Source organism: Nyctibius grandis, chromosome 31 (genome assembly GCF_013368605.1).
Source record: "Nyctibius grandis isolate bNycGra1 chromosome 31, bNycGra1.pri, whole genome shotgun sequence".
NCBI classification, from domain to species: Eukaryota; Metazoa; Chordata; class Aves; order Nyctibiiformes; family Nyctibiidae; genus Nyctibius; species Nyctibius grandis.
Window position 1 is genome coordinate 4,151,127 of NC_090688.1, and position 25,067 is coordinate 4,176,193.

The following is a 25,067-nucleotide window of genomic DNA, read 5'->3' on the forward strand; positions in this document are numbered from 1 at the left end:
ATTAAATCAGAGCCTAGCCTGGACAAACACACGCTCCAAGGTGTGCTGTAAAGTCGCTTCTTGGCATCACCACAGCCGAGCGTTTCAGAGGAAGCAGAGACGTTCAACAAGCTGGAGAAACTGTTTATAGAACAAACGCAGAATGAGCATATGTGTTTAATAGCCCACTAATTGTTGCGTTATTCACTACACAAACAAGCGAGCTCTTCTGCCCTTATCCTTTCCTGCCCATTTAATCACCAGTAGCCTTTGACTATTTCTCTTTTGGGTGGCGGTGAAGGAAGCAAAGTTCATTAGTGGCCGTTGGCCACCAAACAATCTAGAGACCAGACTTCATTTAGAAAATAAACACCACTATTCATGTGTGACATGGACTCAGAATAGCTTCCCAAAATATTTAACCCAGCTGCCTGTAGTCTTCCTACTCTCCCTCCCCCAAAAGAAAAGGCTTTCTTAATATATAGAAAAGCATTTCTTGGGATTTTTTTTTTCTTTTTGGAGAAAAAAAGGTAATAACTCAGTCTGTCCAAAGCACTTACTGCTACTGACTTCTCATAATGCTGATAAACACCCATTAAAATATAAGTTGATAAACCCTGGTACAGTAATTACCTTCGTCCCTATACAGAGATTGCCCAATTCGGTGATGTGATGTAACCAACACCCTAAATTAAAAATAGTGTTGTGACAACATATGGTTTATCCTACAGAAGCTGGCAGGCAGGACGCTCCTAATGACAAACGGGTTAGGCTCCCACCTTCCCCCCAGCTCGCCGAGGAGCCAGAGACGCTCTTCGCAGGATCAGAGGCAGAAAGAAAAAAAAAAAATAAATAAAATTACAATAAGAAGGAACAGCCTTTGAGTCCCTCTCCGGCCCATCCGAAGGACAGATGCCGAGCGCTGCCATTATTCTTTATTTACGTGACTAACGAGCTTTGCTGGACGCATTTCAGGGAAATATCTCGGAAAAGACAATCTGGAAATTTCAAAATACAAACCTGCCTCCCCCGGGGGAGCAGAGCACCGGGCTGGGGGTGGGGGAGAGAAGGACAATCGGGCACCCCAGGGATGGGGGCAGTGAGGAAGGGACCCCCCCAATCCGGGGGATGCCACCACCGGGGGCGGACCCACCCCGCCCCCCCGGGACACGTCCCCGGGGTGAGACCGGCCCCCCCCGGGCCCTGCAAACCCACGTCACGGTCACCGGGTGGGGGGGGCCGCACCCTCTCACTTGCTCACTGCGGGAGGGGGGGACACGACACGATCGACCCCGACATCCCTCGCTCCCCCCCCCCCCAGCCACTTACCGGCGACTGATGGTGGCTTCAAGTCACCTACCGGGAGGGACACCGAGAGCCAACCCCCCCCCCCCCCGGCATCTACCAGCGGGCGGCACCGAGACCTCGGCTCCCCGGTCCCCCAGTCACCCACCGTGGGGGGTGGCAGACACGTTAGGGCCTCCCAACAGTTACCGAGGGGGGTGCACCGACACCTCCCCGTCCCCCTCAGGCACTCACCGGTGGATCACGACCCCTCCCCGGTCACCTACCGGGGGGCCCACAGGGGCCCCTCAAACACCACCGGGGGGGGGGGGACACAGGGCTACCCCCGGGGCGTTACCAGGGGGGCACGGCGAGACCCCTCCGCCTCCCTCAGGTACCCGACACAGGGATCGCCCCCCCCCCCCCCCCCCCCCGGTTTCCCCGGTCACTCACGAAGAAGGCGGTGCCGGGAGCCCCCCCATCTCCCCAGCCTCTCACCGGGGAGGGCCTCACACAGAGCGACACCCCCCACCCCATTTCCCCGGTCATCCGCCGCGTCCGCCCCCCCCCCCCACCATCACACCCCGGGCAGCGGCAGGACCGGGCCCCCCCCCCGCCCCATCCCGTGAGGAGGCCTCCCACCCCCCCGCCACCCAACGACGCCGGTGCCAACCCCGCCGGTGCCGCCCGCGGGGGCTCCGGCCAGGGCCTCGTGGCGGCCGCCCTCCCGCCGCGGGGCCGTGCCCACCGCCCCACGCCCGCCGCCCCTACCTTACAGGCCTGGTAGCTCTCGAAGGCGCGCAGGGCGCTCTCCGTGAGCTTGACGTGGAAGACGGAGACGCGGGTGCCGCGGCCGAGGCGGCCGCAGGACAGCCCGTACCCGCGCTCCGCCTGCAGCGCCGCCATCTTGGGACCGTCTCCCCCTCCGCGCCTGGGCCGCCGGGGCCTCCCGCCGCCGCCACGCCCCCTTTATGCATTATTCATGTAACGTCCGGCCGCCGCCCCGCCCACCCGGGGCGCCTGTTGCTGGGGCGAGGAGGTGGGCAGCGCGCGCTCCCATTGGCCAAGCCCAGCCGGCCGCCGCGCCCGATTGGGAGATGGGAAGAGGAGGCGGGGATATGCAAACGAAGGCCGCGGGGCATGCCGGGGAAGGTGGTTTGGTGCAGCCCTCCAGCGCTGGAGGACCCGGGGGAGGGGGCGGCGGGCGGGCACCGCGCGTCCCCCGGCATCACCCCCGGGCACGGCCTGGGGGGGCCGGGCATCCCCCCCGAGCAGGGCCTGCGGGATCCCTCCGGGCAGGGTCCGTAGGCCCAGGCCTGCCCCTGGCCATCCCCACCGCCACCCAGGCAGGGCCCACAGCCCCCGGGTTGCCCCCCCAGCAGGGCCTGGGGGCAGCGGGCACCCCCCAGCACAGCTCCGTGCTCACCAGGCCTCTCCAGAGCCAAAGCCCGCGGCCATGGAGCATCCCCTGCCACAGAGGTTGCTCCCTCCTGCCACAGGCCTGCAGAGTCCGTGAACCCCCCCCACCCCTCACCCCCCAAATTAAACAGCCGCTCCCGGCCCCCCCTGCAGCCACACGTGTGTGACAAGAGGGGGTACAGCCAAGAGGAGCATCCCCCCTCGCCCCCGGCCCTCGCTGGCAATGAAGAGGCCTGGGCGCGAAGGAATTGTCCTTTATTTGGGAATTTCACAGTCAGTTTGGGGCAGGAGGACAGTGCGACAACCCCCCCAGCGAGCAGAGCTGGAACCAGGGCAGCGGGGGGCCCTGGGGACAGCCCCAGGCTGGAGAGAGCTGCAGGGTAAAGAGGGACCCCCAAGAGCTTGGACCTACAAGAGACAGCCCGGAGAGGAGGGCTGCGGTGCTCCCCTCCCGCTGCAGGTTTCTTTGGCTTCCTTTGGACATTGCACGCTGTGGGGAAGTGCTGAGGAGGGGAGCGGGTGCCTGGAGGGGAGCTGAGCCGTCAGCAGCCCCCCAGGACACGGGGAATCTCGCTGCACATGCCCCTGCGCCCAGCCGCAGAAACCAACTGTGCAGGTTCATACCCACGCAGGTTCCTTCCACGTGCCTCCCCCTGCCCGTCCCACCATGGCGGCGGGGCCACGGCGCCCGCTGGGGCTCACTGGGCTGGGGACAGCCACGGCGTACCAGCATGCAGGAGCTCCTGCTCCCCCTGACACGCTTGGGGCTGGGGGCTGAGCCCCTGAGCGCCAGGAGGGTGCTCTGGGGTCCCTGCTCTGCCTGCAGCTCCATCCCCGCAGCTTCACCCCGAGGGATACGGGGGGACGTCGGGAGGGGGTCCGACACCTCCAGCAGAGAAAGCATCCGTGTTTCTGCAACTGCGAGTCCGTGGGAAGGGGTCGGCAGAGCCCCGGGGAAGCCCCTTAGCAGGAGAGAGGCACATCCCGGCGCAGGTGCTGTGCCGCAGGGCCGCCCCGCTGCCATCCTCAGTTCCTCGCCGCGATGACCACGGACAAGGCCACGCCGCCGAGCGCAATGGCTGTTGCACCAAAGAGCCACTTCCAGGGGATGGACTAAGGAGGAGAGACAGACCAGCGAGGTGACGGGATGCGCGTGGCGTGCCGGGAGCCCCGCCGGCAGCGGGGACGTGCAGCCCTGCCCGTGCTGACACCGGGCCTTGCGACAGCACCGAGCTCCCAACGCGCATCCGAGATAACGCAGCTCAAAAAGGCAAGTGCTGCGTCGGCTCAGTCCAGCGCGTGGCCGGCACGGCCATGGGGACAGTGTGTGCTGCCGGCAGCCCAGCTGACAGCGCTTTCCCCCGGTGCAGCCAGCAGGCTCCCGAGCGTGGCAGCTGGGAGCAAAGTGTGGACCCTCCAGCTGGCATCACCAGCACCCCTTGGACAGAGCCAGGAGCACGGCCGGGACCCCTCGGACAGAGCCAGGATCAAGGCCGCCGGAGCATGGGCCCCCAGGTCCCAGCAGCCCTGCTGCCCTCACGCAGCCCACCCTGTGGGTCACATCAGCATCCCCCCAGCCTGGGAGCAGGACTGTGTCAACCCCCAGGGGCCTGGGGGACACTGACACACCCCCTGCACCCAGCCCAGTGCTCCCCACCCCAGGGGTGACCCCCGCCCCCTCTGCCACCCCCGCGGAAGGTCAGCACCAGCCCTTACCCAGGGCAGCTTGTCTTTGCACTTCCCGGGGGCACCGGCGGCGCTGGGGTTCCCGAGCATCTTCCTGTACATCTCCGTCTCCACGTTCTTCTGGTCCGCGTGCTTCTTGACCAGCTTGGAGAGCTCAGCGTGGATGGTCTGGGGAGGAGAGCACGGCGCTGCGGTTATCAGCCCCACACCATCCCTGCGGTGCAGGGGAGGGGACAGGGACTGCAGTGCCACCAACAGCAGGTCCCATCACCCTGGGGCCGTGCAAGAGCTTCATGGAACAGCTCAGAAGCAGCCGGGGGGGGGGGCTGATGGCCTGATCCTGTCCTGCTCCCCTGCCCTGAGGGCACCAGGCTGGCATCAGACACCCAGGCTGGGCACCCCGCGGGTCTTAGTGCTCCTCTGTCCTTTCTGGCCACCCAAGCCGAGCCCAGGGCTGATGCCAGCCATCGGGAAAAGGATTTTCTCCTTTAATCGAGATGGAAAAGTGTCCGCCTTGGGGACAGACATGCACCTTTCTGTCTGGAAGCCAGCTGGGAAAGCGGGCTTAACCTCAGCCTGGTCTGAAGCGGGATTGCAGCAAGACCCGGGAGCATGTGGGTACCTGCCCAGTTGTGCTGAGCCAGGGCTGGAGGAGGAAGCTCTGCGTCCTGCACGGAGCTCACGGCCTCACAGAAAGCACACGAAGCGCCGGCGAGCCGAACCCAGCATGGCCAGCCATTCCCCCGAGTCACGGTGGCACAGCAATCCGGTGCCACGGCCGTGCTGTGCCCTCTGCTGGGGACGCCACGCTCCGGGGCCTCCCTGAAACACCGCCACCGGCCACCCGCACCGGCTCTGGTCCACATCAGCTTGCCTGGAGCCTGGCCAGGACTTCACCAGATGGTGCCACACTCGGCACCGCGGCCTCGAGCATGAGACTTTGGGCATCTGGAGGACACAAAGCGCCTGCAGGCACCCCCGAGCTCACCGGGGCTGGCACACCGGTGTAGGACAAACGTTGGCATCCCCCCCTGCTCCCAGAACCAAGCGGTCAGGAGAAGGGAGCCCAGCGCCTGGTGGCCTGTCACAGCTGAAAGGTGCCAACAGCCCCAAAAAAACAGGTTTCCTCCGAGGCACGTGGAGCCGAGTCTGTTTTCACCACCGGTAGCCGTAGCCCGTGACTCACCGACGCGTGTGGAGCGGCACCGCCACTTCCCCGGGAGTCCCGGCAGCCGGCCGGAGAGCCCAGTAATTTGCTGTCTTTGTGGTTTCACTGGTAACGTCACTGCCGGGCATTTTGATTTTTCACCCCTCTCCAATTAAAAGCTTCAGCTGAACGCGCTGGCGAGCAGCCGCCCCGCCAACAGTGACGTGCCAGAGACGCACCAGGGGAGCTGCTGCCGGTGCCGCCTGCGTCGCTCGTGCTGCTCCCTCATCAGGGCTGCCCACCCTAATGTCACCGGGAAGTGAAGGGTCTGAGATCCTGCTCATCCCTCCCCGCGAGCGCTCTCAGACCACGAGCTCTGTGGGTGCTGCGGGACCACCGAGCACCTGCTTTCACAGTGCCCCATCCTACCCGTGACCTTCAGGCACCACATCACGACACAAATCGTGATGGTCTGGTGAAATTCCCAGAAAAGAGGTGGATAAAACAACAGACCCAGTTGAGGACCAAAGCCCACCTGTAGAACCAAGCCCCCCGCCTCGACCCTGCTCAGGCAGCACCTCCCTGCCTCTCCCCCAGCTCGCCCAGGCTCGCTCCTGCTGGGGCCATTTCCTGATGCTGGTTTTTGATTTCTCCTGAGGCTCCGGTCCTGCAGCTGATCATTAACCGACAGGAAATTCCTGACCCAGAGCTCGCCCTGGCCCACGTGCTGGCCCAAGGTCTGGGCTGCTCCCAATGCCCCATGAATCACGCTCCGGGCTGCTGAGCGAGTCTGCAGGGACTCGGCTCTGCTCCACTTCCCGCAGCCGGGGCACCAGCCGCTGGAGCCACCCAGGAAAGCCAGAGCAGCCCAGACCATACATGCAGGATGGCTGGAGCAGGGAGTCCTGCCGCCACAAGGACCAAAGGGCAAAGAGGGAGTCTCGCAACACGGAAGTAAGGGGCCCACCAGCCCAGCCGCGCTCAGACACTGCACCACGGGGTGCGTCGCCCCACGGCTGCCCCAACCCTGGGGGCTATTTCCAGCCTCCCTTCATGGAGGAACTTGAGAACAGCTATGGGGGCCTTCAGCCTTCCACGGGGGACACTGAGGTTTACAGGGATACAGCCGAGAGGAGAGAGTCCTGCAGACACCCAGCTCAGCAGGATCACCGGCAGCACACAACGGCAGCCCTACCTTGTTTGAAGGCTCCAGCTTCAACGCCGCCTTCAAGATGGGGATGGCCTCCCTGTATTCGCCCTGCTGAGCCAGGACCTGGAAGGCGAGGTACAGACTGAGCAGGACAGCCGGGGCCTGTCCCTTCGTCCTGCCCTCTGTCACACCGTGGAGAAGGGACGGCGGTGCCTGTCGGACACCCGGCCTCACCTTGCCCTTTCGGAAGAGAGCCTTGATGTTCCCCGGCTGGTGCTCCAGGACGAGGTTACAGGACTTGAGAGCTGCCTCGTAGTGGTCCAGTTTAAGCTGCGAGGCTGCCAGGTTGTTGAGACATTTCACCTTCACGTCCAGCAGCTCAGCCTCCTCGTCCGGGCTGAAGTTGACTGCAAAGACCCCAGAGCCGGGTTACAGCGGGGAGGGAGCCCAGGCAGCCCTCGCCCAGGTGGGAGCAGGTACCTTTCGAGCTGGAGCTGATGATCTTGAGGGCGATGTCGTAGGAGTTGATGGCCAGCACGTAATCTGCCTGCTGGTAGAAGAAGTTGCCGCGCTCCCGCTTGCGGTTGGCCAGCTCTATCTTCTCCTTCCCGCTGAGCAGCTCCAGGTCCGGCGCGTCCCGAGCTGCCAGCAGCTTCACCTCCAGGGTGAGGGCCGCGTTGGGTGGGATGTCAGGGCTCCTGCGCAAAGAGGGGCACAAAGCCATGAGGTTGCCACCTCTGCCACTTCCACCAGCCGCTGGGCCATGTAGATTTAGCACCGTGGCCTAGAAATCACAGCCACGGGAGCTCCTCGGGACAGGGCGTGATGCAGATCGTTCCCCCCAGGCAGGACATGCTGCCATCCCCCCTGCATGTGACAAGTGAGCCGGGTCTCCCTGCCCGTGAAGCTGTGGCTTGCTGGCTGGGCTGTCACTGGCAGCACAGGGAACAGCTTTCACAGCCCTGTTTGGGGCCATCCCGCTCCACCTCGCTCACCTGCCCTGAGCGCCGTAGCAGTACTTTGCATCTGACACGATCAAAGCCGTCTCCCCCATTTCCAGGAGCTGCACGCACAGGTCCAGAGCCTGCAGGGAACAACATCGTGGGGAGGGAGCGTAAGCGAGGGCAGAGGGGCCGCTTCTGACCCGAAAATGGGGACATCACCGACCCCAAACCCTCCCCGCACCCCCCGAGGTGAGGTCCTGCTCCGCAGTGATAAAGCCGGGCAGGTTTTCTTCCAGTCCTGACCTGCAAGACATCGCAGTCTCCCAGCGTGAAGGTGAGGGCAGGGTTCTCCTCCACCACGCTGCCGTCCTCCAGCGTGGCCTTCAGGCGGACAGTCACGTTCTGGCCCTTGTGGGGACGGGTGTCCACCCCCTGGCCCAGCACCAGCGTCTTCTTCTTGAGCAAGCCGCTCCCTGGGCAAGGAGAGGCCAAAGGCACGTCAGCCCACAGCCGGGAGGGAAAAGTCGGGCTCCCACCACCCCGCTCTGACTCCTGGCCGGCCTTCGCAGCGCAGGGAGCACCGGAGGAGCCGCGGGGAAGCCCGTGAGGCCCCACAAGCCCGGTGCCCTCCTGCCCGGGCTCTCACCCAAAACATCGAGCCACTCCTGGGGGTCCTCAGCCGCTTCCTCCCTGCCCTGCTCCCGGGGCTGGGTGTCCCCCCGCGGCGGGGCCGGCGGCCTGCCCACGTCCTCCAGCGGGGGCAGCTCGCTCAGGTCCTCCTCCTCCTCCTCTTCCAGGACCTCGAAATCCTCTGCCGTGTCCAGGTGAACGGCGTCGGCCGTCGGTGACGGCTCGGTGCCGGTGCCTGCCCGGCCCGGAGAGCCGCTCTTCGGTTCCTCCCCGCTGGAGGCCATGACGGCGGAGCAACCTGGAGGGGGGAGAGAGGACGGGGATCGGGCCTGCGCTTACCGGGCGGGGGGACGGGGGACGCGGCTGCCAGCCCGGACAGCGCCGGGAGCCAGGCCCGGGGCCCGCCGGGGGGATACGCGGCTCGGACACAGGAGAGCCCGGCAGCCCCGGGGGGGGAACGGGCCCCGTGGGGGCGGAACGGGCCCCGTGGGGGGGGAACGGGCCCCGCGGGGGCGGAACGGGCCCCGTGGCGGGGGAACGGGCCCCGCGGGGGGGGGAACGAGCCCCGCCGGGGACAGACGCGGCCCGGACCGGTGCCGGTATCGGGAGGGGCCGCCCCGCGCGCCCCCCGCCGCCACGTGCCTTCCCGCCCCCCGCCCGCGGGGCCCCACGTCACCGTCACGCGCCGGGACTCCCCCTGTCGCCGGCCGCCGCGCGCCCCCCGCCGCTCCCACCCGCCCCGCGCACTCGCGGCAGCCGGCCCCGCCCCCCCGCCGCTCCTATTGGGCCGGTACCGCCCACCGCGCTGACGCCATTGGGCGGTGAGAACGCCCGTCAGGGACGCGCCGGACAGGACTCGGCGCCGCCTTAAAGGGGCCGCCCCGGGGTGGTGCCCGCCGCTGGGCCATGGCGCGGGGGCCCGTGTGCGGTGCGGGGGTCCCGGTACCGGGGTAGCCCCGTGATGCCCGGGGGGGGTCCCGGCCCTCTCCCTCTGCCAGCCACCACTACTTCCGGCTCGGGCCCGTGACGCACGGGCGCGCTGACGCCGCGGGGTCGCGCTCGACGTGACCCCGCACCCGGAAGCGAGGTGCGGCCGCCGGTGCCGCTCCCGCTCCTGTCATGTGAAGCGGCGGGACGGGCCCCTCCAGGTGCGCGGGCGCTACCGGCGGGGAGTCTGGGGGTCACCGGGAAGGGCCCAGGCCCGCGTCCCCCCGAGGGAGCCCGGTACCGGGGAGGGGGCGCGACCGGGACCGGGAGGTGGCGGGCGGGCAGGGGGGACCTCGTTACCGGCGTGTGGGGCTGCCCCGGGACCGGGCACAGCGGCGGGGACGGGGGAAGCTCCGGTACCGGCGGCACGGCAGGGCGGAGGGGGCCCCGTTACTGGGGATGTGTGTGTGGGGGTCTCTGTTACCGGTCGTGGGGGCGCGGGAGGCTCCCGCCCCCCCGGCTGAGCCGCCCGCCGCGGTCCCGCAGGCCGCGATGGAGCCCACGGCCTCGCAAGTGTTCTGCGGGCGGGTGCTGGGCATGGTCAACGCCGAGGATGTCAACGCCATCATCCTGGCCCAGAAAAACATGTGAGTCCCGGGGAAACCGACCCGTGGGAACCCCGGTACCGGCACCGGGAGCATCCTGGGATCTTTGCTGAGCTCCGTCTGCTTCCCCCACGCAGGTTAGATCGATTTGAGAAGACCAACGAGATGCTCCTCAACTTCAACAACCTCTCCAGTGTCCGCATGCAGCAGATGAACGAGCGTTTCCTCCACCACACCAAGACGCTGGTGGAGATGAAGAAGGATCTGGACAGCATCTTCCGGAGGATCCGGTGGGTGACGGGGACGGGAGGCGGCGCGGAGAGGTCTGGGTGGGCCGCGGGGGTGTTAAAATGGGACACAAGTAGGAGCTTGGGGTGGTCTGGGAAGAAAAATCAGTTGGAGAGGGGAAAATGTGCGGCCAAGTGACCCGGCCGGCAGCTCGGCTCCGGCTCTGCTTCCCCGTGGGCTGAGCTCGCTCTCTCCTCCCCCAGGACGCTGAAAGGGAAGCTGGCGAAGCAGTACCCGGAGGCGTTCAGCAGTGAGTGATTCCTTCTCTAGAATTTTCCGTCGGTTTTTCTTCCCCGTGCGAGAAGTCCCGCTTCCTACGGAGGCACAAGGCGGCTCTCGGGGGTCAGGAGGAGCCGACGAGGGCAGCGCGTGGAAAGCTCCTTGGTTATATTAAACGTGGTTGCAAGAAGTTACAACCAGCCGCTAATTTACGTGGTGTCGGGTTTTTATTGATTACTGCTCCAAGCAGATACAATTTACAATTAGAAATTAGCAAATTGTTCTGCTGGGGCGTCTCTGGCATCGCACCGGCAGCGCCTCGTGGCCGCAGCAGCAAGACTAACGTTTGTGTCTCCCCTCCCAGACATCCACGAATCTCCCATCCTCGAAGACGACGACGACTTCGACCCTGTCCCGAAAAGCACGACCACCACCATCGCTACCTCTGAACAGAGCACGGAGTCCTGCGACACCAGCCCTGACGTCATCTCTCCCACCACGAGTCAGGATTTTGAGGATTTATCCCAAGGCCAGTACGATTTACCGGCCGTGAACGGACAGAGTCTCACAGATGAAGACACGGCCAACGACCTGGACTAGGTGTGCGCATCCTGCACCGCTGCCGCCTGCTCCCGGAGAACTTTCTACCTTGTATTTATATTTGTGTGTTTCTTTTTTTCGGGATGAGGGAAGCGAAGGCTGAGGGAAGCGATGGCTGAGTGAAGAAGGGTGCCCTTCTGCCTCTACACTGCCACCGTAGTGTAAACCCTGCCACTCGCTTCGGGGTAAATAAGTAAAACGTGGGTTTGAAACGCCTCTTGTCCTTTCTCATTTGTGCCGTCAGGAGAGCGGTAAAACCCCACCTTCGACGTAGACGTTGGCACAGAAGAGCTGGTTTGGGGCGTGGGTGTTTTTTCCTTAAGGAACGTTGTCTTTGAGGCTCACGGTTGTGCCCACCAGCGCTCCGGCTTTGTGGGTCTGTCCGTGCTAACAGACCCGTGCTGGCTGCCTTGCCGTGGCCCCTGTGGGAAGAGCCTGAGCCGGGGTTCCCTTGGGCTCTTGCCTGCCCCGTGTCGCCCCTCAGCCCCTCACACGGGGTCTCTGTGGCTGCATAGGCAGGCTCCCGTCGGCCTGTCCCCTCCCTGGCTCCTCACGGTGTCCGAGGGATCGGCCTGGGCTCTTGGTGGCCTGTGAGGGGCTGAGGGGGCCGGGGCTGAGGGGAGAGTGTGGGGCTGGAGGCCCGGGCTGTGGGGGGAGCGCGGGGCCGGTCCTGAGGGCCTGGGGTCGGTGTGGGGCCGGTCCCAGGGCGGTGGGGCCGGTGGGGTGGGTCCCGAGGCCGAGGGTTCCGTGTGGGGCTGGTCTCGGGGCGGTGAGGCCAGTCCCGAGGCAGCGGGGTCGGTCCCGGTCCCGGCCTGTGGTACCGGCGAGGGCGGGCGGGAAGCGCCGGCGCCTGCGCACTGCGGCTGAGCGGAGAAAGGGGGCGGGGCGATGCCGCGCCGGTAGTGACGCAGCCGCGGGTGGGTTCCGGTTCCGGTCGCTCCTTCCCTCAGCAGCGAGGCAGAGGGTGCGCGCGGTGCGGCGGCTCCGCCGGGAGCGGGGCGGGGGCCGGGATCCCGCTGTGGGGTGTTGGGGGGTCGGGAGCGGGGAGTCGGGGGATCGCGTCGCGGCTGGGGGCGGGCACGGCGGCGGCGGGGCCCTGGGTGGGGGGGGGGGGGGGGACCGGGGCCTCCCCTGAGGGCCGGGGGTGACGTGGCCGCCGCTCCCCGCAGACGCGAACGGTGCCAAGATGCAGATCTTCGTGAAGACGCTGACGGGCAAAACCATCACCTTGGAGGTGGAGCCCAACGATACGATCGAGAATGTCAAGGCCAAGATCCAGGATAAGGAAGGTACCGGTGGGACGGGGGAGCGGCGGAGCAGCCCCCCGCCCCGCGGGGCTCCGCTGCCGCCATCCCCGCCCTCCACTGCCGCGGTTTGTCTCTCTCAGGGATCCCCCCTGACCAGCAGCGCCTGATCTTCGCGGGCAAGCAGCTGGAGGATGGCCGGACCCTCGCAGACTACAACATCCAGAAAGGTTTCCCGGCAGCCCACCCCCAGCCGGGGCTGTTTTTTTGGGGGTACCGGCTGCCCCCCACCCAGCAGCGCCTGGCCCCACCGTGACGCTTCTCTCTCCTTTCAGAGTCCACCCTGCACCTGGTGCTGCGCCTGCGGGGGGGCATCATCGAGCCCTCCCTCCGCCAGCTCGCCCAGAAGTACAACTGCGACAAAATGATCTGCCGCAAGTACGTCCCCGCTCCCCCCACAGCCTCCTCGAGGCCTGGGGACCTTGGGGACCCTCCTCTGCTTCCCCTGCCCCAGGGAAAGGAGGCTGTGGTGACATGTCCCCCCCTCCCCAGGTGCTACGCCCGCCTGCACCCCCGTGCCGTCAACTGCCGCAAGAAGAAGTGCGGGCACACCAACAACCTCCGCCCCAAGAAGAAGGTCAAGTAGAGCGGGCAGTGGTGCCCTGCCTGCGCCCCTGCCTGCGCCCTCCCAATAAAGCATCTCAGCGCTCAAACCGTCCCGTTTTGTAGTGTTTTTTTTTTCCCAAATTGGCGTGTTTTTCAATAAAAGAGGGGGCGGGAGTGCGCTCTGGAACAGCGTGGGGCTGGGGAGGGAACCGGCGACCGGCGACGATACCGGGCGGTACCTGCAGGTGGCGGCGGAACCGCGCTCCGCCTCCGCGCCCCGCCGGGCCTGCGCGCTCCGACCGGGGCCGGGCCATGGTGAGCAGCACCGGGGCACCGGGCGCGGGGCCGCGGTGGGGAAGGGTCTACCGGGGCGTGGGGAGGGGGGTCACGGAGCCGGTCCGGTTCGTGCCCGCGTGGCGGGGTGGGGGGGGACCCGGTGCCTGACTGTGTTGTGAGCACATGGGCGGGGGGGGGCCCGGGTCGTGGGCAGGGGAGTGGGGGGGTTACCGGGGTCGGTTCGTGCACGCGTGGCTGTGGGGGGGTGGTCCTGGTGCGTGGACATGGGCCGGGGGGATCCCGGGAGCGGGTCAGTCTGTGCACATGTGTTTTGGGGAGGGGGTGTCCCAGTGCCCATCTGTTCTGTGGGCACAAGGCCGGGGGGGTGCTGGGTGGTGGGAAGGGGGTGTGGGGGGTCCCCAGGGTGGTCCCGGGCTGAGCTCAAGCGCCGTGGCCGAGCTCTGCCTGGGTTCCTCCAGGGCTGGCACTGGTGGGGGGGACTCGAGGCCCCGGCACCGGGGTGACACCCCCGGGCGATGCCGGCTCTGCCCCGAGCCTCTTAGCAGGAGCAGAGCTGCCCTGCGCGGCGGGGGGGCACCGTGCCGGTGGCACCGTCGTCCCACCCCACCGCCATCGTCCCCTTCTCCCCGGCAGACGGGCGAGGCCGTGAAGGCGTTGCTGCGGCGGCTGCGGGCGCTGCAGGGCGAGCGGGCCGAGGCCTACCGGCTCCTCGAGGAGTGAGTACCGGCACCGATGGGGACGGCAGGGGCATGTGGCACCTACCGGGGTGAGGAACCGAATCCCCCATCCCGGTTTTTGTGGATCCTGGTGGGAAGGGGCTGCCGGGGTGGAGGAGTGGCCGTAGGGGTGGCTGATGAGCTCCAGCTGGCAGAGGGACACCTGAATCCTATTTTAGTAATCAACAGGAGATGATGGACTTCCCTGGAAGTGAAAAGGGAAAAAATAAACCCAAACCCCCCAAAAAGCAGCTGCAAAACCCGTCCTGGGTGAAGCTGCCTGGTCACGGGGACAGAGAGCAGCCAAATCTGGGTGCGAAAACCCTCCCAGTGCTGCCTCTGGCGGGGTGGCCAAGGGGGCTCAGCACTGGGATGGCGACATGCCACCATCCTGGTGCCCCCTGGGCGCGGTGACCTCTCCCCACCCCTGTCCCCAGGGGCCACCGGGCGTACCTGAGCAGCGCACCCCACTACGACTTCCCCCGGTACCGGCAGCTGGTGCATGAGATCACGGTAGCCTTCAGTGGGATCTCCCGGGAGGTGCTGCTCATCGCCGGGCGCCTGCGGGATGAGCTCGCCCGCCCCGACCTGGCCCAGCACCTCGCCCGCCTCCAGGAGCGGGAGCAGGAGAAGCTGCAGCTGGTGAGTGCTGGGTTGAGGGGGGGGATCCTGGGGCTGCTTTTGGGGAGGGTCTCGGCTCCCACCGTGTCCCCACCGCAGACGGCGCAGCTCCAGCTGGCCCGGCAGCAGGCGCAGGACCAGCCCGACGTGGACGCCCATCAGCAGGAGCTGCGGGAGCTCAAGCACAAGTAGGTGGTGGCCCCGCTGCCATCTCCCCTCGCCCCCCCATTTTGGGATGGCAGCATCCCCCCTCCCCCAGCCTAGGAGCCCCTTCCCCGCCTTTCCCCTCCCTCCAGCCCAGGGGGGCCCAGATGGTGCCTTCAAAAGCTGCTCTGGGCCGCAGCCCCGGGGAGGGTTTGGCGATGCCGCGGTCCCCTCGGCCTCCCCGGGCTGAGTGTTTCATAAACAGCGCGGGGAAGGCGAGGCGGCCCAGATAATACGCTCCATATGGGCTTTATTTATAGTTTCCATCCGCTCTCGTAGGCTAATTAAAACCATTGAGGCAATCAGCGAAATTCTCCAGGACCTCAAGTACGATTCGGAAGAAGTCGAGTGATGGGTGTCCCCGTGGGAACGGCTGGAGGGGCCGGCTGGTGGAACGGGGGCCCCGCTCACCCCCCTGGCCCCCACCACCCCACCTCGGCAAGGTGGGCACCTTCCCCCTGAACCCCTTTTCTTGGGCATGGGCTGGAAGGGGTGAAGAACCCCCCTGGGAGCAGTGGGGTCCCCCCCAATCCTGAGCATCCCTCGGCAGATGGGGGTCCGGCAGGGGGGCTGGTTCCCCTCCCTGGCTCTGCCCAAGGAAAACCCCAACCCGCCGTGCCAAGGGGCTGCCTCGCTGGGCCCCCCGTTGGGGTGGGCACTGCCTTTGCTGCTGGCTGGAGCCCCGTGGGCAGCAGCCCCCCCCAAACCACCTCTCGGAGATCAGCTGTGCCCCCAGCCCCACAATGGCTCCAGCACCCCACAAGTGCCCTTTCTATGGTCATCCCAAATAAACCTGTCCCATGGAGCTGGCCTGAGTTGTGTGGGCTAAAGGGCTTGTGTGCCCCCCCAGTGCCACCCCCTCCGACTTGGCTCAGTCCCCTGAGAGCCCCAGGACAGGGTGACAAGGGACACGGGTCCCGTTTGGCTGCCCGCTGCATCCCCGTCCCCGCGCGCTGCTGACGCAGACCCCGGTGGGGTTTCAGAGGTTTATTGGCATTAAGCTTAAATCTGTTCCTAATTGACTGAAGTGGAACCAAAATAAGGCTGGTTTGAATCAAAGTTGGAGCAGGCACCGGGCAAACCCCAGCAGCCTCAAACCAGCCCACGTGGCTCCCCGGGGACAGACCCCCCCGTGCGCTCGCACATGGGTCCTCGGGGAGAAAACAGCCAAAATCGCTTCCGCGGGGGGCTGCGCCGAGGGTGGGGGGACGCCCAGGAAGCCCCCGCCGCCCCTTTCATCCCAGGGGCTGCTCTGGCTGGCGGGTAAGGAGCAAAGCCTCCGTCACCCCCCGGCCGGGTGAGGCTGGGGGTCCCCTCGCTGCAGTGGGGTGCGAGCGGCGTCTCGGGGGGGCTGCAGTCCCATGGGGCCAGCGGCACGTGAGGGGCTCCCAGGGCTGGCCCAGCCTTCCCCCCCGCCACCTCACCCATCCCGTCCCCCCCAGGGCTGTGGGGCCACACTTTGCCCCCGCCGCCTTCCTGCTCCCCCCCGGCGGGGCCGGAGCGGGAGGCGCGGGTGGTCCCGGGTGGGCGCCGGGCACCCCGTGTCATCCTGCCGGCGCTCGGTCCCCCGGGGGCTACAACTTATCGCCGGGAAGAACCTGCGGAGAGGAGCAGAGCCCCGCGTCGCCGTCACCCCACATCCCCCCCGCCGCCAGCATCCCCGGGGTGGGGGGTCACCCCGCATCCCCCCCCCCCCCCACCCCAATCCCCACCCAGCCGGGGAAAAGAAGTGCGAAAGGCTCCTTACCTACCTGGTTGCGTGTTTTGTGCGATTTCTGCAGCCACACGCGCCACTGGTCGTAGAGCTTGATGCCGAGGTTGGAGCAGCCGTAGGCGTGTTTCTTCACCCACCCGAAAAACTGCTTCAGCTCCCGCCGCAGCGTCGTGTTTTGCTCCCCGCCTTTGGGGTCGCAGCCCCCCGCCGCTCGCTCTGCGGGGACGAGGAGGGGGGTCAGCGCCGGCGTGGGGGGGATGTGGCTCAACCCCCCCCATCGCTGCCGTGCCGTAAATAATGGGCAAGGGGAAAACAAGCGGCGCTTTGGCTGAAAGCCGAGCTCTAAATTGGCTCCTTTGCAAGAAATCCAGGTGCTGGGCACGGAGTGGGGAAGGGGCCCCCCCGGCACGTCCCGTGGGCGCCGGGGAGGGGGAGCACAGCGCTGCCAGCACCCCCTCCCTGCCCACCACACCGCCCCTGGCAGGGCTCACCGCTGCGCGGGGTGGAGGCGGCCGTGGGGTTGCTCCAGTCGCTCCAGATCCCGGCTTTTTTGGAGCCGTAGATGCCGAAGGGATTACAGCGCACCTGGACGAAGTAGACGGTGCCGGGGCGGAGGCCGGCCAGGCGGCACGACGTCTGGTTGCCCACATCGTCCACCACCTGGGGAGGGAGGAGAGGGCAGCGCCGGCACGGTTGGGCACCCCGCGCCGGCCCGGTTGGGCACCCCGCGATGCCAACCCACCTTCCACTCCGAGCTGTCCTCCACCCGGTACTGGATCTGGTACTTGGCTTGGAAGAGGAAATCCTTGAGAGCCGGCGGCGAGCTCCAGCGCACGCTCAGCTGGTCCTCCAGGTCGCCCACCCGGCTGACGTGCACGTCCGGCGGCGGGTCCGTGGTGACTGCGGGGACGGGACAGGGGCTGGCGCAGGCAGCACCGCGGGGGTTAAGGAGCCGCAGATGCGGGGAAAAAAAAACTCGTAGAAAGCAGCTTAATTGGATTAGGAGCAATTCTGCTCACAGATCGCCCATTTCCTGCAGCCCTTGGACAGGGACCTGCCGCCCGCTCCCCCCCTGAGGTCACCGGTCACTCACCCACGTCGAGGATGTCCAACATGACGACGTCGGAGACGGCCACCCCCAGCCGGTTGGACGCCTCCACCCAGATCTCGTAGGGCGTGAAGAGGGCCAGGTCCTTGGGGATGTGGCAGGAGTAGGGCCCGGCCGTGTGGTACTCCTGGCACGTGTTGTCGCGGCCGTACCACCTGCGGGCGGGTGCTGAGTGCCGGGACCGGGATGCTCACCCATCCCCGGAGGGAACGGCTGCTCCCGGCGAGGACCGTGGCTCGTTTATCACCACCCAGCTCAACCGGGGGCCGCACGGCTTCTCCCCACCCTCCTGGGCTGCCCGCCAGCGCTCGTGGTGGCTGAGACCCGACGGAACTCATCACACCGGGCACCGTCCCCAAACAGGGGCCAGCCGGGAGGCACCGGGCTCCCCGTTCCCCACCACCCTTTAAATCCCACGAGAACAACAGGGATTAAGGTGCGCGCCCCACCTGAGCTTGTACTTGAGGGTGTAGTTGGTGTGTAGGAAGGTCTCCCCTTCCGTCCCCGGCGCCCACTTGCAGGTGAGGTCCTTCATGTTTTTCGACCAGCAAGTGATGTTGACTGGTTTTTCTGGGGGCACTGGGAGAGAAAAATAAAACAAGAGGTAGAGGGGGGGTGAAAAGACGCGACAGCGAAACGCAGCCCAAAATTTGCAGCTGCAAATGGGTTTGCTGGGGGGGGGTTTGAGCCCCTGCCTGCCCCCAGCCCCTGCCTGCACCCACGTCCTGCCCGCACCCTGCCCGCACCCAGCTCCGGAGCGGTTTTTCTTTCAGCAACAGCAACCCCAAAAAAAAACAAATCCAAGCTGCATTCCCAGTTAAGCCTCTGTATTCCTAGGACGTAGCATCATCCTTAAAATAGCCCGAGATAAAAATCTTACGATTATTGATTCGGACAAGTGTAATTTTTACTGAGGGTTTTTGCCAAACCAGCCTCTCCGCCGAGCCCGAGGCTGCGGGTTGGGGCGCAAACCATGGAGAGGAGGGTAAAAAAGAGCAGCCACAGGTGGTTTTTGGTGAGAACCGGGGCGTTAATCCCCGTGGGGCTCCCCAAATCCTCCCGGGACCCCACCGAAACGGCAAAAGCAGCGCCGGGACGGGGCGAAACCCGGCACGTGCGACCGCGCCGGCGCCGCCGACGTACGTCCAACGTAAAGGCAGGAGCCGGCCAAGATGCCGCCGTCTCTGCTGTGACACACCAGGTTGTCCCCCGACTGCTGCTTGGAGCCGTTGAGGTGGGCGAGGGCCACGCTGAGCGTGGTGGGGCCGAGGGCGGCGTAGGAGGCGGCGGGCAGGCGCCGGCCGTTCAGCGTCCAGTACAGGTCCTCGGCCCTCAGGTGGAAGGCCGGGCTGACCGTGCACGTGGCGACCAGCGAGGAGCCGATCAGCAGCGTGGGGTCCTGGGGGGAGATCACTGCGGGGTCTGCAGCCGGGGAGAGAAAGGGGGGGGGGGGTAAAAAAATTATATAGGTAATTTTATATATCTATCCATCCATCTTATATATATTTAAATGTTTTTATATCTATTTTATATATAAAAATATATTTTATATCTATTTTATATATATTTGAATATATTTTATATGTATTTTATATCTAAATAGATTTTCCACCTACTTTATATATATTTGAATACATTCAATATCTATTTTATATCTAAATAGATTTTTCACCTATTTTATATATATTTGAATATATTTGATATCTATTCTATATCTAAATAGATTTTTCACCTATTTTATATATATTTGAATATATTTGATATCTATTCTATATCTAGATTTTTCACCTATTTTATATATATTTAAATGGGTTTATACCAATTTTATACATAAAATACATTTTATATACATTTGAATATGCTTGATATCTGTTTTATATCTAAATAGATTTTTCACCTTTTATATATATTTAAATGGTTTTATACCTATTTTATATATATAAATATATTCGATATCTATTTTATGTATATTTGAATATACTTGATATATATTTTATATATAAATATACTTGATATCTATTTTATATATATTTAAATATATTTCACATCTATTTTATATAAATATATATAAAAGATGAAATATATATAAATATATTGTATATCTATTTTATATTTAAATATACTTTTCACCTATTTTATATATATTTAAATACTTTTTTATATATATATATATATATATTTTTATCACAGTGCAGCAGCTCTCGCTCTCGCTGGGAGCTCGGGGGCTCCTCGCTGGGGCTGGGGGGGTGTCGAGCCAGCGGCCTTCGGGCAGCCTTCGCAGCGCGAGGCCGGGGTTTTTGCAGGGCTGGGTTGTGGCTTTGTAAATTTTTCATGACAAAAGGATTTCAAAAGCAACTCTGGAAAGTTTTTGGGGCTGTTTCCCCCCAACGCCGCCGAGGGCTGGGCAGAGCTCCCCGGGCAGGACCGGCACCACCACGTGCCACCCGCCTCTGCCCAAACCATCGCTCGCACCTCGGCACGTGCTCCCCGCGCCGGGACGCCCCGAGATCCCCCCCGACGGCTGCTCCACGCTGCGGAGACCCTCCGTGATCCACAGACCCCCCACGCTGCTTTACTCCGAGACCCCTCCGCCACGGGGCTTCAAAGAGCCGGGTCCCCGACCCCGCGCCGGGGGGTCCCGGGTCCGGCCGCCCCGTCAGCTCCGGCCGCACGCGCCGGGCTAATGTCCCAAATTACCTCCCGGAAAGCTCCGTGACCTCCTCTCGCCTCCGACCTCCCCGGCCCCTATCAGCTTTCAGCGCCCGCTGGCCACCCCGGCTCCCACCCCGCTGCAATTAACGCTCCAAAATCTTTGTTACCCTGGAGATACCTTAATTAGCAGCTCAGGGGATGCTCTTGGGGTGGTGTAAAAGCATCCGGGACGTGTTGGTGCCAGGTACCCCGGAGCACCCCGAGCATCCCTGGGCGATGGGACGGCTCCATCCCACCCACCCCCAAAGCAAACCCTTCCCCAGGGGGGTTCAGCCCCCGACTCGCCCCATCCTCCAGCGAGGCCCCCAAAAAGCCCCCCCAGCTCTGCCCGCTCCCCCGTTAGCCGCGCCGGGGCTGCTCCAGCTCTGCCGATCACACACCCGGCGCTCTGGGCCCTCGTTCTCCTAAATCTTCATTTAAACAGCACCAGAAACACACACGAGCGCCGTAAAACACACACGTTTCCCATCCTCCGAGTGGGACCCTCTGGAGGGGCCAATTTTATATATATTATTTTTTTTTCCCCCTGCAATTTTTTTTTCTCCTCCCAGCAGGAGCCTCTGGAGGGGCCAGTTTTATATATATATTTTTCTCCTTTTTTATCCCTGCAGTTTTCCCCCCTCTCCGCGCAGACACAGCGCCCAACATGTGTTTTAAAAGGGAAAAGTGTGAAGTTTTCAGATCGGAGAGGAAAGGGCCGGAGAGACGCAGGCAGCCTGTGGAATGTGCGAGTCGCGGACGAAAATACCTGCTCGGGGGTTTTATGGCTTTCCTATTAAAAAAAAAAATGCTGATCAGGTGCTAAGTAATGCTATAAAGTAAAACCACATTTCCAAGGTGTCGGGAACGTTTATGCTTTTGTTCTGAAGGGCCGGATTTCATTTTATTTTTATATCAGCGTTTTAAGGGGTTGGGAAAGGAAAGAAAAAACCTTCCGATAAGTGTCGGAGATCACACGGTTAAAAAGAGATTTATTAGGATGTGCAGGGGGTTAAGGACAAAAGAATATAAATAATTGCCCTGAAGAACAAAAGGAAATTTGGGCAGCCCTGAATTCTGCGAGAAAAATTTAAAAAATATATATATATATGTATTTAGAGCTCTTCTAAAGCTCAAGCAACGAGGTTTGCAGGGGTACACGGCACCCGAAAACGCTTTGTCCCTTCTTTCCCCCGTCTTTTTCCCCCTCTCATCTCCAACTGGCATTTCTCGCGCCCATCCCTCCGCTCGAGGAGGGGTTTATAAAAAGCCCAGGCATTCCAGCGAGCGCGGCCGAGCTGAACCGAGGGGAAACATTCGCTCTCTAAAAGGAGATTTGGCTTCGCCTTTCCCCAGCGCCGCACGTCGAGGGGCCGCGGGGCAAGCGCTCGCCCCGGACCCCAATGAACTGGGGGAAAACTGGGGGTCCTGGGGGTGGGAAACCGGCTGCGAGTGGTACCAGGCATCCCCTTACTGGGGTGAGCCGAAACGTGCGGGGTCAGCCCCAAAGGGGGTCCGGCCACGGCCCCACGGTGGGATTAACCCCTCCGGCCCCCGGGAAGGGCACCGCTCCACGCCAAAACCCGCCTCAACTGGGAGGCTCTTCTCAACGGCTCCTAAAGGGATTTTTGGAGCATTTTCCCTTCCCTCTCGCCTGCTTCTGCAATTCCTGCCCCAATTATTGCTCCGCGAGACCTCCCCGCTAACGCCACGGAGGGGTCAGGGGGTGCGACACGCGGGTGGCCGGGTCCCTGCGGCATCGCCGGTGCCGGGGACGCGGGAGCGGTGGTTTTTCGTGGCGGGACCCGTTTGTGCGTCGGAGCGAAGGTCCATCGCCTTGAGAAATTCCCATCATAGGGAGGAAGCCAAACTTCCTGCTGCGGGGAGCGGGATCTCGCCTCCCTTCGCTCGGGCCGGAGGGGAGGCAACGGGGCGATGGAGGCTGGTTCGGGTTTAGGGCTCTGCGAGGAGGGGGGAGCCCTCCCGTGTCCCCCCCTGCCATGGCGAGGGGGGACCCCGGTCCCCTCGGGGCTGAGGCCGCCCACAGCTCAGCCCACAGGTGGCACCTCCTGGACCTGCCACCACTGGGTGGGACCCCCAAAGGGGCATCACTGCAGAGCCCCCCGGGGGTATTTTTGGGGGGGGATTCCTTGTTCTCCGCAGGGGGGAGGGAGCTCCCTATTGTTCTGGGTGGGGAAAAGGGGATTCATTGTTCTCTGGGACCGGGGCGGGGGGACACGGCTCTCCAGGGGTAAGGGGGGGTCCCCGTTGTGCTCAGCAGGAGGAGGGGGGGGTCTCCGAGGCTCTGGGAGGGGGGAAAGGGGGGTCATCGCTCCCAAGGGTGGGAGGGGGTCGCGTGGGGAAGGGGTTCGCTATTGTTCTCCGGCCGGAGGACGGGGGTTTCCATTGTCCTGGGTGGGGAATGGAGCCGCATTGTTCTCCGGGACGGGGGGGTCGGGAGGGGAACGACCCTTCTCGGGGAGAGGGGTCCCCCTTCTCCATGAGGAGAGGGGGCACTCGCTGCCCCCGGGGGAGGAGGGGGGGTCCCTGCTGCTCCCGGGGCCGGGGGGGAACAATCAAAGGTTCCTCTATTGTTCTCTGCGGGGAGAAGGGGGGGGGGGGGGTCCCGGCTGGGCTGCGGGGACGGGGCGGGAGGGGGGTCCCGGCTGCCTGCCGGAGGGTGATGGGGGTTCCCGGCTGCCCTCCGCGGAGGAGGGGGGGGTGGGTGTCCCTGTTACCCTGCGATGCGCAGCCCCGAGGTGCGCCCGGCGATGTCCCCACCGCTCCCGGGGCCGCTGCGCATCCCGGGGCGGGGGGGGACACACGGACACGGACCGACCCCGCCCGGCCCGCGACGAACGGGGCAGCCCCGGGGGGCTCCGCGCAGCGCCCGGCCCCGACGGGAGCCCCCGGCCACCCCCCGCGCCCACCTTGCGGGAGCCACCCGGGGCTCCCGGTACTCACAGGCGGGGGGCTCGGCGCGGAGGGGGCTCAGGCAGAGCAGGAGCAGGGCGGCGAGCGGCAGGAACGGCGGCATGGCCGGCTCCGGTGCCCGTCGGTGCCCGGGGCGCGGCGGAGCGCACCGGCACGTCCGGGGAAGTCCCGAGCAAGTCTGAGCAACCCCCCGGTAAGCAAAGCCCTAAATGCCGCCCTGGCCCCGCCCCGCCCCGCCCGGGCCCGCCCCCGGGGGGGCACAAAGACACCGGCCCCGGGGCCCCGCCGCCCCGCTCCGGTACCGGCCCCGGTACCGACCCCCGACCCGCGGTGCCCGCCCGGCGGTGCCCGGCTCTGCCGCGGGATGCTGCCCCCCGCCCCGGGGGGGGGTCCCGCTCCCCCCGGGCCCCGCGGTAGGTGAGTAAGAGCCGCCCCGGGGCCGCCGTCCCACGCGTGACTCACGCGCGGCTTCCGCGGACCCTCCCGTGCCCCCCGGGGGTCTCCACCCCCCCATCAAAGGTGCCTTTAGGAGCCCGAAATCCCGTTATTGCTTTTTTTTGGGGGGGGTGAAAACGGGAACATCCTCCCCTAAATCCCGACGTTTTCTATCGAACCAACATCGCTGGTTTTTCCCCCAAAAAGGTGGGAAAAACGCCCCAGGTGGCTCCAAGCCCCCGCCGGGTCGGGGCTGTGTTTGTCCCCGGGGTCTCGGGGCAGCCTGGAGTCCGTGGCGTGTCCCCTTGTGTCACCAGCACCGCAGCGAAGCCACCTGAGTGGGCACCGCAGCCCCGTCCCGGTGCCCCCTCCTGTCCCCCCGCCCGGGACTCGGTGACACCAAGAGCTTTGCAGCCCCCGGGGCGGGTGGCAGAGCCCTGGGACAGCAGGTCCTGGTCGTGGCAAGGCCACCGTCCCCAAACGCGGGCTGTCCCCAGCTGCGGGTCCTTTAGGTCTGCCTGAGTCTGGGGGTGCGGGATGGGGCGCAGCGGGGTGCCCCGAGAGCACCCCATGCCAGGGGGTGCCTGGGTTATGTTCCCCCCCAAGCAGAGGGGACTTGGAGGGACCTGGTGGCCCTGACCTTGAGGTTGGGATGGGGCTGGGAGCCCCCAGGCCGTGGGACTGCTGCCGTGGCTGAGGTTTGTGGGTGACTCTGGGGGCTCAGAGCTGGGGGGGCTGTTTCCAGCCCATGGGGACATTGGCTGGTGGCTTCCCCTGTCTCAGCTCTGCGCCCTGCGTCCCCTCGCCTGCAGGGACAGGGACATCGCTCCCTGCAGGGGAGGGAGGGTGGGGGGACAGAGCTGGGGGTGGCAGGGGACACCTGGATGGCCCAGGGTGCCCCTCCCAGAGGGGTGACACCATGAGTCGGCCCCTGCCCCATAGCACTGGGGGGGGGCTGAGCCCCACAGCCGTGTGGGGACAGGGGGGTGACGCTGCGTGGGAGTCCGAGGTGTTGGGCACTGGCCGAAGGGACTGTACGGATTAGAAAATAAAATAAAAAAAGAGCGGGAGGGAGACAAAGCCATGCCTTTTCCCACCGGCCTGGTTTTTGGAAGCTTCTGAACTGTTTCTGTTGAAATTTCCCAAAAACGTCAGGCTCCGGGAGCCACCCAGCCTGAGAACCTCCAGCCCCGGCGGCCGCAGGCTGGCCGCGTGAATCACGGCCGCGCCGGGGGCTGGCGGCCGCCTGCGCTCCCGACCCACCGCCCGCGGCCCCCCGGGGAGCCCCTCCGGGGTGGGAGCCAGCGGTGGGTGCTGGGGGGGGGGCGGGAAGGAGAAATCGCCCCCCTGGAGCAGGAGGGGGGACCAGCAGCCGCCCCTGCTGCCCACCCGTCCCGCTGCCCACCCCGCTGCCCCCCTCGCCCTCCACCCGGAGCCAACCATGAAGTGGGCTTTAGCGTGGCTGTTTTTTGGGGAGCAGGGATGGGCGGGCTCGGGGGTGACAGGGCTGGGGGGTGACACCCATCCTGGTGCTGGCAGAGAGGACAGGGCTGGCTCTGGCAAAGGCAGCATCAGAAAGTGGCTCGAGGCTTTGCTGTGGGATCGAGGGGGAAAGTGGG

At 64.6% G+C, this 25,067-nt stretch overlaps 6 protein-coding genes across 12 annotated transcripts in view; 3 read left to right on the top strand and 3 right to left on the bottom strand.

The window, feature by feature from the left end:
* The window catches only part of ELL (elongation factor for RNA polymerase II), a 55,089-nt gene extending 52,895 nt beyond the window's left edge, over positions 1-2,194 (bottom strand). For both annotated transcript variants that reach the window (XR_011049864.1, XM_068420603.1), the window contains exon 1: positions 2,035-2,194. Coding sequence is in view for 1 of the 2 variants with exons in the window: in XM_068420603.1 (XP_068276704.1) it covers positions 2,035-2,169 (135 nt within the window). In the remaining variant the exon portion in view is untranslated. The remainder of the gene's footprint in view (positions 1-2,034) is intronic.
* Positions 2,195-2,920: 726 nt separating this feature from the next.
* FKBP8 (FKBP prolyl isomerase 8) lies at positions 2,921-9,256 on the bottom strand. Of its 2 annotated transcripts, none has more exons than XM_068420626.1 (9): positions 9,186-9,256; positions 8,256-8,537; positions 7,913-8,082; positions 7,661-7,749; positions 7,146-7,363; positions 6,900-7,072; positions 6,711-6,788; positions 4,399-4,536; positions 2,921-3,795 (listed from the first exon to the last, which is right to left on the bottom strand). In XM_068420626.1, exons 2-9 carry the CDS (start codon positions 8,521-8,523, stop codon positions 3,709-3,711), a joined length of 1,221 nt encoding a protein of 406 aa, XP_068276727.1. In that variant the 5' UTR covers positions 8,524-8,537; positions 9,186-9,256; the 3' UTR covers positions 2,921-3,708. The 2 variants fall into 2 exon arrangements, with proteins under 2 accessions (XP_068276727.1, XP_068276725.1); XM_068420624.1 differs by lacking the exon at positions 9,186-9,256 and adding an exon at positions 8,916-8,991.
* A 21-nt stretch (positions 9,257-9,277) lies between these two features.
* On the top strand, positions 9,278-11,090 carry KXD1 (KxDL motif containing 1). Its single transcript, XM_068420627.1, has 5 exons — positions 9,278-9,387; positions 9,713-9,813; positions 9,909-10,061; positions 10,263-10,309; positions 10,643-11,090. The coding sequence occupies exons 2-5, from the start codon at positions 9,719-9,721 to the stop codon at positions 10,876-10,878; spliced, it is 531 nt and encodes a 176-aa protein (XP_068276728.1). The 5' UTR covers positions 9,278-9,387; positions 9,713-9,718; the 3' UTR covers positions 10,879-11,090.
* Positions 11,091-11,788: 698 nt separating this feature from the next.
* UBA52 (ubiquitin A-52 residue ribosomal protein fusion product 1) lies at positions 11,789-12,835 on the top strand. Of its 2 annotated transcripts, none has more exons than XM_068420628.1 (5): positions 11,789-11,842; positions 12,048-12,167; positions 12,266-12,352; positions 12,458-12,560; positions 12,675-12,835. In XM_068420628.1, the coding sequence occupies exons 2-5, from the start codon at positions 12,065-12,067 to the stop codon at positions 12,766-12,768; spliced, it is 387 nt and encodes a 128-aa protein (XP_068276729.1). In that variant the 5' UTR covers positions 11,789-11,842; positions 12,048-12,064; the 3' UTR covers positions 12,769-12,835. The 2 variants fall into 2 exon arrangements, with proteins under 2 accessions (XP_068276729.1, XP_068276730.1); XM_068420629.1 differs by having other exon boundaries at positions 11,827-11,851.
* A 167-nt stretch (positions 12,836-13,002) lies between these two features.
* On the top strand, positions 13,003-16,312 carry REX1BD (required for excision 1-B domain containing). 3 transcript variants are annotated; one of them, XR_011049876.1, is made up of 6 exons: positions 13,003-13,043; positions 13,659-13,741; positions 14,179-14,383; positions 14,462-14,550; positions 14,846-15,009; positions 16,009-16,312. XR_011049876.1 is itself a non-coding variant. In XM_068420788.1 (5 exons), the coding sequence occupies exons 1-5, from the start codon at positions 13,041-13,043 to the stop codon at positions 14,916-14,918; spliced, it is 453 nt and encodes a 150-aa protein (XP_068276889.1). In that variant the 5' UTR covers positions 13,003-13,040; the 3' UTR covers positions 14,919-15,371. The 3 variants fall into 3 exon arrangements, 1 of the variants encoding a protein (XP_068276889.1); XR_011049875.1 differs by lacking the exon at positions 16,009-16,312 and adding an exon at positions 15,117-15,371; XM_068420788.1 differs by lacking the exon at positions 16,009-16,312 and having other exon boundaries at positions 14,846-15,371.
* On the bottom strand, positions 15,539-23,178 carry CRLF1 (cytokine receptor like factor 1). Of its 2 annotated transcripts, none has more exons than XM_068420786.1 (8): positions 23,044-23,178; positions 18,532-18,810; positions 17,838-17,967; positions 17,374-17,543; positions 17,023-17,180; positions 16,772-16,940; positions 16,318-16,496; positions 15,539-16,164 (listed from the first exon to the last, which is right to left on the bottom strand). In XM_068420786.1, exons 1-8 carry the CDS (start codon positions 23,114-23,116, stop codon positions 16,141-16,143), a joined length of 1,182 nt encoding a protein of 393 aa, XP_068276887.1. In that variant the 5' UTR covers positions 23,117-23,178; the 3' UTR covers positions 15,539-16,140. The 2 variants fall into 2 exon arrangements, with proteins under 2 accessions (XP_068276887.1, XP_068276888.1); XM_068420787.1 differs by having other exon boundaries at positions 16,314-16,496.
* Between the last annotated feature and the right edge of the window lie 1,889 nt (positions 23,179-25,067).

What these genes read in the sequence shown, in the direction of transcription:
- FKBP8 (XM_068420626.1), bottom strand. Translation starts at nt 8,523, where the DNA reads ATGGCCTCCAGCGGGGAGGAACCGAAGAGCGGCTCTCCGGGCCGGGCA. An exon ending in TGCTACGGCGCTCAGGGCAG is followed by an intron (nt 7,364 to 7,660) that starts GTGAGCGAGGTG and finishes CTCTTTGCGCAG; the next exon opens with GAGCCCTGACATCCCACCCA. An exon ending in GCAAAGACAAGCTGCCCTGG is followed by an intron (nt 3,796 to 4,398) that starts GTAAGGGCTGGT and finishes TCTCCTCCTTAG; the next exon opens with TCCATCCCCTGGAAGTGGCT.
- KXD1 (XM_068420627.1), top strand. Translation starts at nt 9,719, where the DNA reads ATGGAGCCCACGGCCTCGCAAGTGTTCTGCGGGCGGGTGCTGGGCATG. An exon ending in ATCCTGGCCCAGAAAAACAT is followed by an intron (nt 9,814 to 9,908) that starts GTGAGTCCCGGG and finishes TCCCCCACGCAG; the next exon opens with GTTAGATCGATTTGAGAAGA. An exon ending in GTACCCGGAGGCGTTCAGCA is followed by an intron (nt 10,310 to 10,642) that starts GTGAGTGATTCC and finishes CTCCCCTCCCAG; the next exon opens with ACATCCACGAATCTCCCATC.
- UBA52 (XM_068420628.1), top strand. Translation starts at nt 12,065, where the DNA reads ATGCAGATCTTCGTGAAGACGCTGACGGGCAAAACCATCACCTTGGAG. An exon ending in CAAGATCCAGGATAAGGAAG is followed by an intron (nt 12,168 to 12,265) that starts GTACCGGTGGGA and finishes TGTCTCTCTCAG; the next exon opens with GGATCCCCCCTGACCAGCAG. An exon ending in GACAAAATGATCTGCCGCAA is followed by an intron (nt 12,561 to 12,674) that starts GTACGTCCCCGC and finishes CCCCCTCCCCAG; the next exon opens with GTGCTACGCCCGCCTGCACC.
- REX1BD (XM_068420788.1), top strand. An exon ending in GCCTACCGGCTCCTCGAGGA is followed by an intron (nt 13,742 to 14,178) that starts GTGAGTACCGGC and finishes CCCTGTCCCCAG; the next exon opens with GGGCCACCGGGCGTACCTGA. An exon ending in CTGCGGGAGCTCAAGCACAA is followed by an intron (nt 14,551 to 14,845) that starts GTAGGTGGTGGC and finishes CCGCTCTCGTAG; the next exon opens with GCTAATTAAAACCATTGAGG.
- CRLF1 (XM_068420786.1), bottom strand. Translation starts at nt 23,116, where the DNA reads ATGCCGCCGTTCCTGCCGCTCGCCGCCCTGCTCCTGCTCTGCCTGAGC. An exon ending in CTCCTGCCTTTACGTTGGAC is followed by an intron (nt 17,968 to 18,531) that starts GTACGTCGGCGG and finishes TTTCTCTCCCAG; the next exon opens with TGCCCCCAGAAAAACCAGTC. An exon ending in CGCACAAAACACGCAACCAG is followed by an intron (nt 16,165 to 16,317) that starts GTAGGTAAGGAG and finishes TCCTCTCCGCAG; the next exon opens with GTTCTTCCCGGCGATAAGTT.